This window comes from Lepisma saccharinum, chromosome 9 (genome assembly GCF_977018435.1).
Source record: "Lepisma saccharinum chromosome 9, izLepSacc3.1, whole genome shotgun sequence".
NCBI lineage: Eukaryota > Metazoa > Arthropoda > Insecta > Zygentoma > Lepismatidae > Lepisma > Lepisma saccharinum.
Window position 1 is genome coordinate 42,171,765 of NC_139237.1, and position 14,874 is coordinate 42,186,638.

Below are 14,874 nucleotides of genomic sequence, written 5' to 3' on the forward strand. Positions count from 1 at the left end.
GTGTACATTCAATGAAGGAAATTTAACTTGGAAACAACTAATTTCAGCGAAGCAAGTCATGTCTCATTATGTTCAGTATACATTGAGATCCAAACTACTTTGCAACTCCAACAGGTATCAAACCTGAAATCCCTGATTACAAAGTGAGAAGGTTACCACTATGGCACTAAGCTCGCTCACTGTAAAAAATAATAATAAAAAAATAATGAAATTTTAAAAAAAATGTCGTAACTGTGACGAAAGGAGTTCTTGTCTTGTCTCAATATGCAAAAAACAAAGAGAAAAAATAACAATGGATAATTCAGACCCGTATAGTTCTGCAAGACAGGAATTATCATTACACTGAATTACAATTTACTAAATCCACAAAAAAGGAAATAAAAAAAAATATTTATTACATGTAAGGAATAACACAAAACATTCAGTTTTTATGACCTTTCTATTTTCAATAACTAATATAATTACATGGATATAACACCATCACATTTACTTATTCACTTATATGTTGGGTGAAATTCTCATTGCCAAATTGGACACATCACATTGGCAATTGGTACATATGGAGGAAATATCTATGAACAGTGTATTGCACTCATGGATTTGAGTCACACTAAAATTGTCCAGCATCATACAACATACACATATACACTCTATATAGTAACAAACTGTCATAGTATATGTGAGTATTTAGATCAAGCACAATTTCAAAAAACAAAGCTAGGTTATAAATTATGTATTAAAGTATGAGTTTGTAATAGATCTTCACTTGCAAAACTTTTGCTACAAACAGTACAGTAAAATGGTTTATCTGATGTATGAATTATCGAATGTTTCTTCAAAGTGCCTGCTTGATTAAAGCTCTTTCCACATACATTACAAGTATAAGGTTTCTCACCAGTATGTATAAGCATGTGTCTCTTAAGATTACTTGCTTGGAAAAAAAACTTGGAGCAATATGGGCACTTTCGGTTTTCTATAAACTCAACTGAGTAGGCATCAAATACAGCTGGATGAGACATCACATGAAAGCTGAAATGAAATTGTTGTACAAAGAGCGTAAGTACAATTCTCATCATCAATTTCATAAAGTCCAATAAAACATTAAAATGCTGACCAAGGTAAAATTTATTGTATAAAAAATACACACTAAAAACATAACATTTCCACCCTCTAACAGGGTCTTCTTCAGACGAAGATTCACAATAAAAATTTTTTAAAAAAAACAACTTAGTGTATATTTTTTATACAATAAATTTTGCCTTGGTCAGCATTTTAATGTTTTATTAACATGAAAACAAGGCTTAACAGTGTTACCATTGAATAAAGTTCAAGAGTACATAAGCATTCTCATTTAATATAAGAAAGAAAAATGGGAAGAGATCAACATTAAAGCATTTGTGCAAATGGGTGTCTAAAATGTTGGTACAAAAACCAACACAGTAGCTACAAGTCCAGAAAATTAACTATCAATGGGCAATTATAAAATGCCGACCCAGTTAGAGCCGGGAAACAGTGAAGGAGGATGATGATGGGCACTTACAAAGAAAAATTATATTAAATTGATATGGTACACTCTCAGGGAAAGGTCCTGTACAACCTTGAAATGTTACAATGTTATAACTGTAAAGCATATCAGCATTGGTATTGGTTCAAAGTGGTATCAACTCAGCCAAATTTCAGACCTGTGTAATTTATTATTAGGTTTTGAATTTCCAACAACTATTTCGTCTTAGCATACTAAAGTTCTTTAATTGGGCAATGACTTTAGATTTACAATCACCATCCGTCGCTTCAGTCATTTTTCAGGATCCGCTAATTTTCTCACACCAAATTTCCAAGGTGGCCTCCCCGATTGCACATTGGATGCGTCGTTGCCTTATCAAGGGGTTCCGGGTTCAATACCCAGTGGAGACACATAGCGGCTCGGATCCCACTGTAAACTGTAGGCACAGTCCCATTTAGCCTTATTGTGCATAAAATGGACTTCAAACACCAACCATCTCAAACCAAAATTCCAGGCTTTTCCAGGTTTTCGGAGTACTACAAAATGATTTTCCAGACTACTAATGTTTTAACATAGTAATAAATAAGAGTCGAGTCTTGAAGTTGAAATCTTCAACTTTGCATGCTATTCACACAAATGAAATTTGAAAAACTAAATATGCTGACCAAGGCAGTAATTTATTTTATTAAAAACATAAACTAAACGTAACGTTTCAACCTTCTAGCAAGGTCTTCTTCAGACTCTGTATCAAGTACAAAAGTAACAAGATACAAAAACAGGGCATTATATATACACAAACATTACTCCCTCCAGACTATTTAGAAAGTTGTTTGGAACTTTCTAGCAGGTGACTTTCACTTTCCAACTTTACTTTCACCTAAAAGGCTAAAAACAATTACTTCCATATAGAATGTAGTTGGACTTTTAATCTCACGCTCTTTTCCCTTAATTTTTCTTCCTTCTCCTCTCCTCTCGAAAAAGAGGCTGAAAGACAGGTTGAAACAACATAGGGATGATGTACGACTTAAGAGAGAAAGAAATGCAATATTTAAACACACGAGAGAAACAGGACATGACATAGAGTGGGATGAGGCTAAGCAGATAGGAAGGGAGAAGAGAATGCTAGTGAGAAAATGGAAGGAAGCCAAGGAAATAGAGAAGAAAGGTGAAGAAGACACAATGAACTGGAATGGGGGATTGAAGTTAAACAAAGAATGGAAGAAGATGTTAGAAATAGTGGAAAGGACAAGAGAGAAAGAGGAGAGGAGAAGGAAGAAAAATTAAGGGAAAAGAGCGTGAGATTAAAAGTCCAACTACATTCTATATGGAAGTAATTGTGTTTAGCCTTTTAGGTGAAAGTAAAGTTGGAAAGTGAAAGTCACCTGCTAGAAAGTTCCAAACAACTTTCTAAATAGTCTGGAGGGAGTAATGTTTGTGTATATATAATGCCCTGTTTTTGTATCTTGTTACTTTTGTACTTGATACAGAGTCTGAAGAAGACCTTGCTAGAAGGTTGAAACGTTACGTTTAGTTTATGTTTTTAATAAAATAAATTACTGCCTTGGTCAGCATATTTAGTTTTTCATAATCATGGAAACAAGGCTTAATGGTGTTATAAATGAAATTTATTCAACAATGATGAGAAAAATGAACAAAAATAAAAGAGTATTAATATTTACTCAAGGAGCTGGTTGAGCAACAGACAGAACACAAATGTGGGGCCTTCGGTAGTGAAATCAAAAGCTGAGCCCTAAACATTCTCTGTTAGCAAGGTACAGGTCATTCGGTTTAGCTTGAGCTCTGGCCATCAGAAGCGTGGAAGCCTGCCATCAGCGCGATGATGTGAGAGTTCAACTGAGATCATAGTTGCTAACCACATTAACAATTACCTACATCCATAATCTGACTTCAGAGCTTATTGGTAGGGATGTTCGGTACTTACTGGTATCTGCATTGTTTTCTTGGTTTTTCTAGAATGACATTGATTAAGCTTTCTTGGCGAAAGAGGGATTCTCCCTCTCCTCTTCCTCTCTGTTACTGCGAAGAGTGTGATCGTTGACTTGAGTTGCTTAGGGTGTTTTTTCAAGAGTAGAGAAATTATCTCAATGTGCATAAGTTTATGAAGAAAGAAGTTGACAGTCGTCTTGCGTTGAATGTTAAACAAGCACAAAAGTGTGTTTCCGCAGCTACTGATGTCAGTAAGTACTTCGAAACGCATCTTAAATGAAAATGATCGCAGCGAAGTAACTGGGAAGGGATTAGTAACTTCTAAGAAACCATGCAGAAGAACGAAATTTAAAGTGATGTGGACGAATTTAATAAGTGTGTCATTCTTAGAACAATCGACAAATTTCACGATCACGAAGGACAGTGTTCTATTTTAAATTCGTAAGTATATTTTTCAATGAGAACAGAATATAGCCTTTGCCAGTTTCATGTCTAGTACAATTGTAACTTCGGGGAATTGCAACACTGTTCCTACGAGGCACGTGACGTCCTCTGCAGACGACAAACATTTCCCACTTTGCACATGCCAGTGCTCAGGCTACACCGAATGGCATGTAGGTTAGCTAAATCTTCATAACTCTCAGCTGGTTAAATATTTGCCAGGGAGGTGAAATTACAATTTATTTATTTATTTATTTACTTATTCACATGTATACAGAATTACACAAAAAATGTCAACTCTATGATAATATTATGGTTCAAGTTTGACTGCAATATTTTGAATAAGTATTGTATTTATATAAAATGTATGGTGATATCATCTTATCTGTCAGGATACTTAATAATTTGGCATATTCATGATATACCAGGCTATCCCAGAAGTCCTGCACCATCAGCACACTGAGCTCCATGAGGTTAAGTTTGCGAGGGTAGGTGGCGTCACCGGTGAAAGGCTGTTGGCAGGCATAGAGGACAGGTTCGTGGGATCAAGTGAAGGTATGCACTGCATGTGTAGCGAGTGTTCCCGTGAAGTTAAAGTGGGCACGATGAGTGAGGACCAAATTGCACTTCGTGGTGTGCTACGTTTTTTATGGAGAAAACGACTAACAGCAAAAGCGGCAGCGGAGGAAATTTGTCGTGTGGAGAATGAAGAAGTGGTGAATCGATCGACAGCTTCCAGTTGGTTTAAAAAATTCGCTTCAGGTGATCTACGCCTCACGGACATGCCCCGCACGGGACGATCTCCGATGGACATTAACGAGTCTCTGTAGGATGCTGTGAATGCTACACTACAATCCAGCACACATGTGATAGCAAGAGTGGTTAGGGCATCCAAATCGACAGTAAACCGTTGCTTGCATGACATGGATTACACCAATAAACAGCCCCGACAAAGTCTGCACAAGCTGACAGAGGTGCAGGCCCAGCGCAGAGTTGCAATTTGCCAGACATTGCTACAAAACCCGCGTGATCTTCGTTTTTGGAGGAGCATTGTGACAGGAGACTGTAACGTTTGTCCCTTGCGTGTTTACAACCTTACATAGTTAAAAATTGCAAGTTCAATTTTTCACCATCGAGGGCGTTTCGCCTCACGATTGCTCTCTGCTGCTGCCCCTTGCGGCATATTTTTGCGGCTTACGCCCGCTTGTAAATTCTGCTGCTCCAGGCAGTCCAGTTCGTCCTTGGTTCTCAATCTCGCACGGTCGCTTTGAACGGCACGTACCAGCCCGGTGCTAGTCATCTAGTCCCAACCGGCAAGAGAGTACCCGAACCACGACCTGTTGAACTACGTCTGCCACGCTGACCGATGAATGGGGAGAAGGCGAATGGAGTGAATACATGGACTCTTGAGAAAGGAAGGCATTGCAGCTCTACGTGGCGTGAATAATCGTGGGGAGGTATGTACAAACAATCTCTAGACCGTGAAAGTGGGGAATAAGGTTATTTCCATACCGTTCGCTGCGAAAAGTTTTGGTTACTACATTCTTTTGACGTAACCTCTTTGAAATAAGTGAAATTGCGAGAAAACCAGTATAAACATTTTTCCACCTCCACGTATTGGTGCCTGTGACTTGCTATCTCCCTCTCTATCCTTTGTAGCACGGTGAACATTTTTGTAGCGTCGTAAATCGGCGTATGTTTTCGTGCTAGTGTGGACTTGATATCACGAACCAGCCTTTTGGTTGAATTTTGGCGTTTGTAAAATTTATAAGAAAAAGTGCGGGGCAATTACAGTGAAGAAGGTTAATGTTGCTATTCGCTGTTGGATCCTTTTTGAAACTTTGAAGCACGTCACGTGCTATACGTGAGTTTCTTTGTTTTTCAGGTCACCTTCCTTCCTTTTTTTTGTCTCGTGCTTCCTGTACTTGTCGCCCGTGAACTCCTGCGTCACTGTGCGGGAAGTACGACGCAGAAAGAGGAGGAATTATATATGTTTTGTACGTGAAGAGCGGGTCTCGAACCTTTGTTTTTTTTTTTAAGGTGAGTTGCCGCGTGCGCTTACAGATAATTACAGCGTGCAATCTCACTTAGCCCCTCTCCCACGCTACAAATTTTGGTAGCAGACCATTGGTTTCTTTCATTCTAATTAAAACGGAAATTTTTTCCCCTCCCATTAAATCTCCCTCCCCCTTTTTTTTCTCTGGTCCTTTTATACAAACTTTGGCAGCCAAGTTTTGGTTCTTTTGATACAACAATTAACCATATATTTTTTTTTGTAATAATTGACACAAATTTTTTTTTTCCCTCCCATTCATCCCCACCTATTTATTTTTTATGTGTACATTTTCCCCCATTTACAGCCTTTGCCAGTTCTTTGGTTTCGTTGGCCTTCAATTAATACTTGCCTTTTTTTTTTGTCCACTTGGTGCTTAGTTTTTGTACGGGCAGTTTCATAGCCAATTATGGCTCCTCCGGATGACGTGAAGGTTATAGACGCAGGCTGTCAAACCATACTATCTTTGCCTGCGGTGCCTTCTTTGGTAAATTCTCAATCATCAGCGTCTTCGGTTCCTCCTACTCTGCCTTCGCAGCCTCATTCTTCCTTACCACCTTTTCATAGATTTCCAGATTCTACTGTTCGTCCGTCATTTGTGCTACCTACTCGCCCATTGCTGACAACGCCTCCTCCCCTTGCTCCGATGTCTTCCGTTTCCGTATCCGCCCCTCAGAACGCATGTTCTTGGGTCCCTTCTCAGTCACCTTTAGATACGATAAAAATCAAAAATCTGAATAGAGCAATTGACGCCTTACCACTCTGCGACGGCATGGACCCTCCTAAACTTTATCTCTTCATGGTTGCTTTACAGCGCCTAATTGGGTCTCGCCAATTTCCTTTGGAGTGGGTATTGCATAACGCCTTCCGTCGCACCACGGGCTTCTTGGAAAATACGTGGTTGAAGGCTCTATCTCAATCCCTTTCATGGGATGATCTTAAATCTACCATTTGGAACTGTTTGGTTCTTAACCATCAGTACCTTTTGTTAGTGAACCAATATGTTACCCGCCTTCAGAGAATTAACGAAAATCTCCATCCTTTCGTAAGTGACATAGTCACTTCTGCGTCCACTCTTGCCCTTGCTTGGGACGAACAAGACTCTGTTGCAGACCATTCTCCTCCATTTGAACCATATTTCCATGGGCTGTCTTCTTTTTCGTGGCCATCCTCAATCTTTGGCGGAACTTACTCAATACGCGAAAGAGATTTTTGCTATTGAAACTAGTAAAACTGCTCATTGGAATCAGTCGGTCACTTCTTTGACATCCATTCCTCATTCACCTCATGGGATTGCCCCTCGGGATAGCCCACCATACTGTACATATTGTCGTCGAAGGGGTCAATCCATTTCTGCGTGTCGCCGTCGTCCCAGTGCTTCTACCCCCACCGGCTCTGGTTATGAGCTGCGCTCATCATAGAGTTTTTTTTCTATTCCGAAATTTTTTTTGATATTGTTATGAGTAAGGTCTTTCTTCCAACGTAATTCCTGGCTCATCTCCTTACTTGTCATTGTATATACATATTATGTACCTTTTGAAAGTGTATTATTTGTATTTATGTATCAAATTTTAAAAATTCAGCTTTTTCTAGTTATGGGTAGTTTTGTTCATATCCTTGTCTAGTTATTTGAAAATATTGCTTATTATGCTTTATTGAGAATTGACGCTGTTTATGTCATGCATCCTAATGTTATCCCTGATGTGGCATCTTTTGTAATAGTGCTACCTTCCATTTCCTTTTCGTAGTACTTTTCCTCCTCTCCTTTCCTATTTTTTTTGTTTATTCTTCCTTCTCACTTTTCTCGTTTTTCATTCTTGTTTTTTTTTTCTTTTTTTCTATGTTTTTACTTCTGAGAGGATGGATGTGCTACGAGTGCGTTTTCCGAAAAGTCAATGGTTTACATCTTCCATTATACTCAGCATAGCCATACGATTCAAGTCTATTGCAAAGACCACATGGGTGACATAATTCAGTGGTGTGATCGTTTTCTACAAGCAGTGCCGACATTTATCAGGAGTCCAGGTGTATCGACCGGGAGGCGTACACGATGTCCTGTGATCTACGTGCTCAACGATAACAGCTTTGGTTTTTTTATAAAGACTTAATGTGATTTTCGAAATTTAAGTAGACTCAATCTCTGATATGTGGTTTGGATACGTGTATGTCTTCAGGTGTATTGATGATTTTGGGGGTTGTACCAATAGTTTCATGTGTTATGGTAATATTATGTGGTTGATAAGAATGGGCTTATGTTGGTGCCCTTATTTTCTCGGGATCAGTGTCTTGCCTCCTTTTGGTTAAAGGGGGGTTTTGATTTTCGCTTGTCGGGGGAATTTGTAACGTTTGTCCCTTGCGTGTTTACAACCTTACATAGTTAAAAATTGCAAGTTCAATTTTTCGCCATCGAGGGCGTTTTGCCTCACGATTGCTCTCTGCTGCTGCCCCTTGCGGCATATTTTTGCGGCTTACGCCCGCTTGTAAATTCTGCTGCTCCAGGCAGTCCAGTTCGTCCTTGGTTCTCAATCTCGCACGATCGCTTTGAACGGCACGTACCAGCCCGGTGCTCGTCATCTAGTCCCAACTGGCAAGAGAGTACCCGAACCACGACCTGTTGAACTACGTCTGCCACGCTGACCGCTGAATGGGGAGAAGGTGAATGGAGTGAATACATGGACTCTTGAGAAAGGAAGGCATTGCAGCTCTATGTGGCGTGAATAATCGTGGGGAGGTATGTACAAACAATCTCTAGACCGTGAAAGTGGGGAATAAGGTTATTTCCATACCGTTTGCTGCGAAAAGTTTTGGTTACTACATTCTTTTGACGTAACCTCTTTGAAATAAGTGAAATTGCGAGAAAACCAGTATAAACATTTTTCCACCTCCACGTATTGGTGCCTGTGACTTGCTCTCTCCCTCTCTATCCTTTGTAGCACGGTGAACATTTTTGTAGCGTCGTAAATCGGCGTATGTTTTCATGCTAGTGTGGACTTGATATCACGAACCAGCCTTTTGGTTGAATTTTGGCGTTTGTAAAAATTATAAGAAAAGTGCGGGGCAATTGTTTATGAATTCTTTATAAAGAGCAATTGGGCCAAAAACGTAAATTTGAACCTTTACAGTGGAACCTGTTGTTCCAAGAGAGACTACCCTTATTCAAGCGACGGCAATGCGTGCGTGTTCGCACTGAATTAAATAAAACAAAAAGGACTTGCACAAATCGCGACCCCCCAACCTTTTTATCCTAATAGCAATCCTGTACTGTATAAGTAGAGGTAGCACTAGATGATGCATTAAGAAAAGGGAACAAGCAATAGAATAAAAATATAGAGCGTAAGTTAAAGACTGAGGCCGTTTTGGTCTTTTGTTTGATTGGGTAAAGGAAGAACGGGACGTTCTTATTTTGGATATGCAACGTACACTATTTTAGAGAGATGAATTCTCCTGCAAGTAAATTTATTACATAGGATCAATTGGTAAAGAGACAAGATTGTTAAGCAGAAGCTTTTGATTTAAATTTTCGCTTGTTTGTTAAAATTGAATGGGGAGTTTATGTAATGTAGTAGAATGGAGCGCCGGTTGCTCGAACTGTTAATCAATTGATGTGTTATTGAAATCACTCCCAGTATAAATACATGGGGTTTGTTGTAGTGTTCAAATAATGTATTTGGTAACAATCTTGAATACAATTATATTTATTAATTGAATTGAGTGGTATCTTAATTCCTGGCGAAACGTTTGAACAGTAAGAGTTGCCCGATAAAGAAACGTTACGTAACAAACCTAAATTTAATATAACAAAAAAAAAAGAGTGTGTGCACACGTGTTCAATTTTTTATATAACTTACAGTACTTAGAGAAGTGAGAAAGGTGGTTACGTTGGAGGAATACTATTTTGATTTTGATTACAGTGAAGAAGGTTAATGTTGCTATTCGCTGTTGGACCCTTTTTGAAACTTTGAAGCACGTCACGTGCTATACGTGAGTTTCTTTGTTTTTCAGGTCACCTTCCTTCCTTTCTTTGTCTCGTGCTTCCTGTACTTGTCGCCCGTAAACTCCTGCGTCACTGTGCGGGAAGTACGACGCAGGAAGAGGAGGAATTATATATTTTGTACGTGAAGAGCGGGTCTCGAACCTTCCTTTTTTTTTTGAAGGTGAGTTGCCACGTGCGCTTCCAGATAATTATCGCGTGCAATCTCACTTAGCCCCTCTCCCATGCTTCAAGACGAGAAGTGGGTGTTTCTGAAAAACCCTGATACACATAAAAGTGGGTGAAAAGAGGACAGGAAGCCATCGCCCATGTGAAACAGGACAGATTTGGGAAAAAGATCATGCTGAGTGTGTGGTGGAATATTGACGGGATTGTCCATTATGAGTTTGTTCCAGAAGCTCGTGCTGTAACAGGTGAACTGTATTCTGAAAAATTACGCCGCGTGTATGCCATTCTGAATGAGAAATACCCGGTATTAACGAGGAGGAAGATGTTACTACTGCAAATTGACAATGCTCCAAGTCACCGGTCTCGAAGAGTGACAAACACCCTGGCTGAGCTTGATGGGTTTGAGTTGTTACATCATCCCGCCTATAGTCTGGATGTTGCACCATCTGATTACGGTTGGTTTCGCTCTCTCTCACATTCCCTGTGTGGTCGGCAGTTCAATTCATATGATGAGGTAAATTCTGCCTGTCGCGAGTTTTTCAATTCTAAACCTGCCACCTGGTATCGCCATCAGATTGAACTGTTGTCACAGAGATGGGTGAAAGTAATCAAACATGGAGGCCTGTACTTTGCTGAATAAAGTCTGTCTTTGTTTCTGATATTCTGTTTTATTTTCCCCCTTGTATGGTGCAGGACTTCTGGGACAACCTGGTAACTTATATTCTATGTTGAAATATGTTTGGCCAATTTCATGTCAAACAAATATACGCAGAGTTCCTCCCAATGAACATAAAATGTATTTTGAATTAGAATGTTACAACTATTATCTTACCACAAAAGTACAACATATATGTGTCATTTATAATTGTAAACATTTTATACAGTATAATCTAAAAAAAAATACTTTATGTTTCCCATTTTATAAGAAATGAAAAACACACGTTTCAAAAATACCCTAAAAAATCACAAAAGTTTATGTATTAAAGAATGGTCTTTCAACAGAGCTTCACTTGCATAACTTCTACTACAAATAGTACAGTAAAATGGTTTATCTGATTTATGAACTCTCCAATGTCTCTTCAAACTGCTTCTTTCACGAAATTCCTTCTTACATATGTTGCAAGCATGTGGTTTTTCTCCAGTGTGTATTCGCACATGTCTTCTAAAATTACTTGGATCCCGAAAATCCTTGAGGCAATATGAACATTTATACCACTTTAGACCCTGAATCGGGATGCCATCCAATACAGTAGGACTTGTAGACATAACAGAACTGAAAGGAAAACAGTTGCAGAAAGAGTGTCAGTAAAAGAAGAATCATTCCTCAGCATTTTTTTTCAAATTGTTAAGCCAGAAATGCATTTTCTTCAAGCATGAAACAATAAGAAACTGCAGAAGTAGTTTTCCTTTCACGGCTGAGCCGATACCACTTTCAAACAATATCACTGAAATAATACTTGAAGCTTTCCTGGCGGCGAATAATGAAGAGGTTTTCTCGAGTAATCAGGGATTGAAGATGAGAGTGACGTTAGCTCTCTGATGCCCGGTTCGCTCAACGCGCGTTAAATTTTAAAGAAGCGTTAAATCAAGTTAACGCTACATTAGCACATTGAGGCATTTCTTCAACCTTCGTTAAGGCTAACAGACCTCTATTGTCGTTGTTAAATCTAAAGGCACTCTATTGCTTCATTAAAGTGCTTAACAGCGCGTTGTGGTGTGTCGGAAATAAGATACATACACTAGTTAGATTTCTTTCTACAGCAAAAATAATTTTCCCATTTCGTATTTCATATTATAAATTCGTACTGCAAATCAGAAATCACATGTAAGTTAAATGAAAAATATTGTATCAATGTACTTTTTAAAGTTTTATCAATAATGGCATCGTGATCATCACATTATTCAAATTTTATTAATTTTGCCTGTCGAGCCAAAAATATATGCTTATAGTTAATTATACAAACTTGATGTTTTTAAAATGTATATAGGACTTCCACCTTCAATGCACTGTAACCATAAACACAAAATATCGCATGACTTTTTAAAATAATGTAACCTCCTTTTACATATTTCAATTTGTATAAGGTGAAGTTATTCACCAAAATATTCGGTGTCGTCGTCCACGCCGTTTTCCAGTGGATCACATAGAAACTGGAGAAAGTCGTGGTTTCTTGTGTTTATGCTTATGTCTGCTTATAACTACCATTCCAATTTTATGTTGTTTTTTAAACTGAAAGATGTCGGAAAACGTAAGAGATAAAATTAAAATGAAGCAACTGTCATAGAAATAGGCAATACACATCCTGTACTCTCATTTAATGTAAAATAAATTTGTGGCATTACACAATGTAGCCTGCAATCTTTTAAAGTAGTAGGGAATTGTTCTTTCGAACTTTTCAAATTATTATTCACCTACTCCAATTAACATAATGGAAAAAAAATATTTTGCAGTGCCGAGAATGCTCGACACAAATGTTCATCATTGTATATTCTGAATCATAAGCGGCTAGGGACAGCTGTAGCAAACTGGAGATGCTAAAAGTACCAAACCTGACCTGCCTAACCTAACCAAGTACAGAAATAATGAAAACCTGCCTAACCTATTTACTTATTTAGCTCATAGCTGTACGTAAGTACTGTAGAATGAAACATGTTGTTTAATATAACGTGAGTCTTAATATAATCACAAAATCAAAATCATTATTATGCAGTATATTGAAAATGCGCTGACATATAATGGTTCAAATGGAAATTAAATCGTATTCATAACAAACTGAAAGAGCACTTAAAAATTGAAAAAAAAAAATAATCAACTGTTATATGTACAAGGTACATTTACGAACGACTACCATCTCATCACGTAATATAGCTTACATATGTTGTTTCATTAAGAAAAGAAGCTTGAGGTCCTAAGCAGTTTCAGGTATATAGTTTCATGCATGGACATTGTAGACATTGTGCAGTGACATAAAACACACTACCATCATTCGGAAACTATTCCTTGTACATACGTACAAGTGGTAATAATATTGTCTGAGTGCACTTGTTATATTTTTTACCAGTTATGATAAATTAAATGTAAAATATCATATTAATCAACCGTTCCATGTACAAGGTACATTTTCTGAATGACTACAATTTCATCACATAATAACTAACCAAACATAATGTAAAGTACCGTACTACACATGTAGTAGCTGAATCCTAAGCTGTTTCTGGTAATGTAGTTTCGTGCATGGACATTGTAAAATTATGCATATTTGTTTGTAAAACACACTACCACGCATTCGGAAATCATTCTTTGCACGGTACGTTCGTACAAGTGGTGAGGATACTGTCTAACAGTGTACTTGTCCTTTTTACCATTTATGATAAATCAAATATAAAATATCGTATTGTATCATATATATGAATGGCTTATTGCAGAAAGGGACCTGAGTCACATTTTTGAGGTATCGGAGTTAATTTTTTCATCTCCACTGTGTCTAGCAGCATACTGCAGGGGGGTGCATTGAGGGTTGCAAAATTAACTATTCATTATGTTGAATATTTGAGCCAACAACGGCACATTTCTTTCTTACACTATTAATATTATACGATTTTTCATTGTTTTTCTCAGAATTGTGCAGAAGTGACTCAGGTCCCTTTCTGCAATAAGCCATTCATATATATTTTTCTTTGAAAAATATTTGTACGAAACAAAAACACAACCATTCAGAAACGTCCCTTGAACATATGATTGAACGGTAATCATACTGGTAAACATTTTACGTACCTTCTTTTTTTGTCGGTGATTATTTGGAAACAGTAGATTTCTTGTTTGCAATGCCACATTTACATCAATGCCAATAGAAGTGACTTGCAATATTTACATATTATTTAATTGCCATGGCACAGTAAGTTAAGTTATGCATGGTGTACATTTCGTGAAATGTTCTCTTTTGTTGAGGAAAATTATTATAGCAAACACACATTCATTTCCACCTTTAGGCCTCTTTTGCAATGCCATATTAATATAATTAAATTTATCAAACTTCAAACAGATTACCCTAACCTAGAACAGTGGTTTTTATTTATATATTTATGATCTTGTATTGGCAGTCGGTAGGCACTCATTTAAATCTAACTTACGAAATTACAATGGAACTGTTAATCCTAATACATAACATTTTCGGTGTGCGGATGTAAATACCTAACTAACATTCATTTCTTAAACATATATTTGTGTGTTACACATTACTTTATTTATTTTTGTTGCCGGGATTTCATACACAAAGCCCAAACCCAAATCCACTTACGCACAGTCTATTGTCCATGGTGCAACCAATGAAAACGTTGCATTTCTTGTATCAAAGTATGAGAATAGCAAGGCATCAAAGCAAAACGTCTCTAACATGTCGTTAGTTAACGGGCCTATAAAATCGCTTGAGCGAACATTAAAAGTTTAAGAGGCTGCTAAGATTTTAGTGATGCGTTAACTATCAACTCGTTAAGAACGTTTTAAAGATGGTTGAGTGAACCGGGCATAAGGCTCAGAAGCCTATCCAGAAGTCACCTGGCTGATTGCCCAAAAAAACCTCTTCAAGAGAGAGTTATTTTTAGTGATTTTTATTGATTTTATCTGCGACGTTTCATTCCGATTTCCCAGAACTTTCTCAAGCTACACTAAGATATACATGCAAAAATACAAACTTACATGGCTAGGAAACCAGAACAAAACATCGCAGATAAAATCAATAAAATACCACTAAAAATAACTGTGTTAGATTA

At 37.8% G+C, this 14,874-nt stretch overlaps 1 protein-coding gene across 27 annotated transcripts in view; it reads right to left on the minus strand.

Moving 5' to 3' along the window:
• The window catches only part of LOC145992030 (uncharacterized), a 360,413-nt gene that overhangs the window by 270,804 nt on the left and 74,735 nt on the right, over window positions 1-14,874 (minus strand). The window contains exon 4 of one of the 27 annotated variants that reach the window (XM_083128112.1): window positions 440-1,029. The exons of 25 other annotated variants lie outside the window; for them this stretch is intronic. In XM_083128112.1, the coding sequence (XP_082984238.1) occupies window positions 723-1,029 (307 nt within the window). In that variant the 3' untranslated portion in view covers window positions 440-722. Of the gene's footprint in view, window positions 1-439; window positions 1,030-10,792; window positions 11,378-14,874 lie in introns of those variants that run through there. One more of the 27 variants, XM_083128110.1, reaches the window with a different exon arrangement.